This window comes from Montipora foliosa, chromosome 5 (assembly GCF_036669935.1).
Source record: "Montipora foliosa isolate CH-2021 chromosome 5, ASM3666993v2, whole genome shotgun sequence".
In the NCBI taxonomy this organism is placed as follows: Eukaryota; Metazoa; Cnidaria; class Anthozoa; order Scleractinia; family Acroporidae; genus Montipora; species Montipora foliosa.
The window spans coordinates 18678751-18682331 of record NC_090873.1 but is presented as its reverse complement, the minus strand read 5'-3'; the positions used below and the strand labels follow the sequence as shown (position 1 = coordinate 18682331).

General features: G+C 39.9%; 1 protein-coding gene across 1 annotated transcript in view; it reads left to right on the top strand.

The window, feature by feature from the left end:
• Positions 1-880: 880 nt before the first annotated feature.
• Positions 881-3581, top strand: part of LOC138003010 (uncharacterized) — a 5135-nt gene continuing 2434 nt past the window's right edge. Inside the window, exons 1-6 of the mRNA XM_068848951.1 lie at positions 881-1309; positions 1440-1520; positions 1657-1693; positions 2333-2388; positions 2906-2966; positions 3148-3194. Coding sequence (XP_068705052.1) covers positions 1158-1309; positions 1440-1520; positions 1657-1693; positions 2333-2388; positions 2906-2966; positions 3148-3194 — 434 coding nt within the window. The 5' untranslated portion in view covers positions 881-1157. The remainder of the gene's footprint in view (positions 1310-1439; positions 1521-1656; positions 1694-2332; positions 2389-2905; positions 2967-3147; positions 3195-3581) is intronic.

The following is a 3581-nucleotide window of genomic DNA, read 5'->3' as shown; positions in this document are numbered from 1 at the left end:
GTTTTTATTCTGAGTTATTATAATTACCGGATGTCACTCTTGAACCAAAACAGTTAAATTTCAAATGACACGTTCCATTTTACCTACAGTAGTTCCAGTAAACCTAAAGACTCGAATTGTTCAGTGAATAAATCGAGATTAGCGTGTGTGATTTCAATATACCTCGCCTCCGCTTTGGTGGTCAAAGGTCGACTTTTGTTGACAAACAGCATGTTGAAATTGGGCCTCAAAAATCCTCCGTTTCATTTACCCAAAAATTTTATTGAATTTAATTGCAGCAGAAACATTGCTTATTCCGATGAATATCGTCCCGTTTGAGAAAGCCATGTACCAGGATGCTTTTTTGACAGTCGAATTTCGTACAAATTTGGCACTCTGTAATCAATGTAAAAAAGGTTAAGTTTTAAAATTTGGTCAAAAATTCCAGTTTTGGTATATTGTACCGTTAACAGCGCTAAAGGGTGAAGGAATTACTCTAGTTGTGCCATGTTGTTTTGAATTTCAAGTTACTCATTGGTTATTTCAAAAATAGCGATTCAAACGAGCAACATTTTGGAGTCGTTTTCACTCGCTCACAAGGGCTGTTACTAAAAGTGGGATGGGGACGTGGGACGTGGGACTCGGGGACGTGGGGACGTGGGGACTCGGGGACGTGGGGACGTGGGGACGTGGGGACGTGGGGACACGGGGACGCGGGGACGCGGGGACGCGGGGACTCGGGGACTCGGGGACTCGGGGACTCGGGGACGTGGGGACTCCGGGACGTGGGGACTCGGGGACGCGGGGACGTGGGGACGTGGGGACGCGGGGACGTGGGGACGTGGTAAGCGAGGACTTCAGAACTCGGAGACGCGCGAGGATTCGAGGACGTGATAAACAAATAACACCTGACTTTTGCGCTGAATTGGTAAAATACTTTTTTTGAGGGTCAAATGTAAAATAATCTAATATGCTGGAGAGTTTGTCAGACCAGTAGCTGATGATTTCCAGCGTCCATGGTTCCTCCTTGCCTATTTTACCGAGAGAGCTCTGGGTACAGAATAGTTCCAACGCAGGGGGTCTTAAACGTCGTAGGCAGCCATGGAGGAATTTGCTGGTAAGTAACTGAGTTTTCTTGTCAATCCTTTAACATCCGTGCCGTATCCTCGCTAATTTAGATGGTTATGTTTACTTCAGGAAAGGCATTGTCCAAAAAATGTTTATTTCTTCCATTTTCGTTCCTAGAATCTGAATGTGCAGATACGTCTCGTGATCATGGTTTCGGCCTGGAAAGTGAGCAGAAAAGTACATGTCAAGAATCCGAAGAAAGGTACAAACATTACTCTTCATAGCTTTCACATTTCATTGCTGGTGACAACAATACTGACATATCTGTAATGACTGTAAGCCAACAAAAGGGAGAAATTTGATTGAAAAAACCTTTCAAATTTATAAATTAGGACCAGTGGAGCTTGGAAAAATGATCAAGATCTTCACAACGATTTACAACTAAGTTTGCAACATTGTTCTCTTGACCAAAGGTATGCTATTTTTGATAAATTGTATTAGTCTTTGTGTCACATGACAAACAGTTAAATTCAAATCTTTTGCAGTTTTATTAATTGTATTGTAGGAAAAACTGATGCGTATTAATAACATGCTTGTATGTTTTTTTAGGTCACTATCAAACGTGCTACAAGATCATTTCAATCAGGTAATAAGCTTTTCAAAACGATGAAAACTTGGTGTTTATTCCGAAAAATACAGAGATGTTCTAGCGACATATTGAAGCTAATGCTTACAGATTTGGTTACATTTCCATGTTCATGCAATTTCTTTTTCTTCTGGATGATTTTAGTTTACCGGATTTACTGGCTGGCATAGAGTTCATGTAAAATACACTGTAACATAGTGAATATTAGGATGAGATGAAAAATTGATGTAGACTGTGAAATAACTGGGAATTCAATCTTAAAAAATAAGTCAGAGCATGGAGGGGCATAGGAAAAAAGTGAGGAAAGAGATACAAGTATCAGAGTAGTCCAGGAGGGGACTGTGTATTGTCAATGTTGGTGCTTTTAAAAAATTTTAAAATAAATCCACGTTGTCGTTTGTGGGTGTGGCTCCAATTGTTTCTCACTTAATTTAACGCGCCAGAACAATTATCAGCGGAATGAAATATATTGTAGCTGAGAAAAGGATATAAGAAACCATCAAAAGGTAAAGCACCAGCGATGAATAACTAGCGTTAGTGACTACCCCATGTGCCCCTTCTTCCGCCAAGAGAGGGTGTAAAAATGTTCTCTACCCTGATGGAATAACCTTACAACATCCACGGATTCTTGCTCAATAGGATGGCAGTACCGTTACTGAAATAGAAATGGTTGGGGCCTGCAAGAGAAGTAGAAGGTAAATAGGACAAGTTTTTATAAAACAAGACGCTCCATATAAGTATACACTGGGTTGCCTGTGGTACGTGTTACACAAAAACAGAAGGCACTGCATTGGGTGGTATTGAACTGCAAGTGGGGGGTCATTAAGACCACGAGGGTCACCAACATGTCGCGCCAGCAGAGGCCCTTTGGCTCACACGTTCACGCCTTTAATTGTTATGTAATATCCTGTCCCATTTTGAGGTCTTTTAGTTTTTTAGCTTTGGTAATAAATCCAGTTTAAAGATAACAAAACACGCTCTTGAGTAAAATACTCTCGTATCTTCTCAGATAAAGGAAAAAATAACATAGTTTTTATATATAGCTCTGAATCGAATTCTCATCGAAATATTATTGACAATCGATCACCTTGTGTCAACTGAATGAACTACGGGAAAGCCTGCTAATCGTTCGTCGTTTTCTTTAAGTTATTATTACCTATCAGAGTTCCACTGCATTCCCATTTTCACTTCGTGCTGTTCATTTTTCTCCAGTGTTATCAGGGAAAGTGAAGGTGACTTAGCACCAAAATCAACGTCATCCGTTTTTCAACAGGTGTGTTTTTATGGACAATTGAAATATCACGAATTTTTTTTGCTATTACTTAACATTGCATTTTTTAGTCAGATGAAACCGAAATGTTGTTAGAGTTCGTTTTTATGCATGCATTTAACAATAGTTTATTACTGATACCTTTGCTCATGGATTGATAATTTATTTTATTTCATTTTAATAGGTTGATAGCAGCCCAGTTCAGTCACCAGATGCTAAAAGACCTAAGGGGTATGCTCGAAAACTACATTCAAATGTTATGAAAACATGCCATGTTAGGGGTAACATGAATGACCCAAAACAATTTACACATAGCAACAGGAAAAGCAAGCGTTCAAGTTAACCATTTTTTAGAGATACCCGTGGAGGAAACGAGACCACAGCTGCGGACACTGACACAATGTTTCATGAGTTGTCTAAGTAGCGTAACAACTCTTGAAAGCGTTTGTACATGTGTCGCCAGCTGTGGCAGCTGCAGTTGACTTTTATGACAAGGTGTATTGTTTGTGTACAATTTGTTGTATTGTTGACTCACCCAATGTTGTAAAACTCCACAACGGCAGCTACTTGATGGCTGGTTGTTGTAATCCTTTAAGAGGGGTTCACTTTGCTAAACAA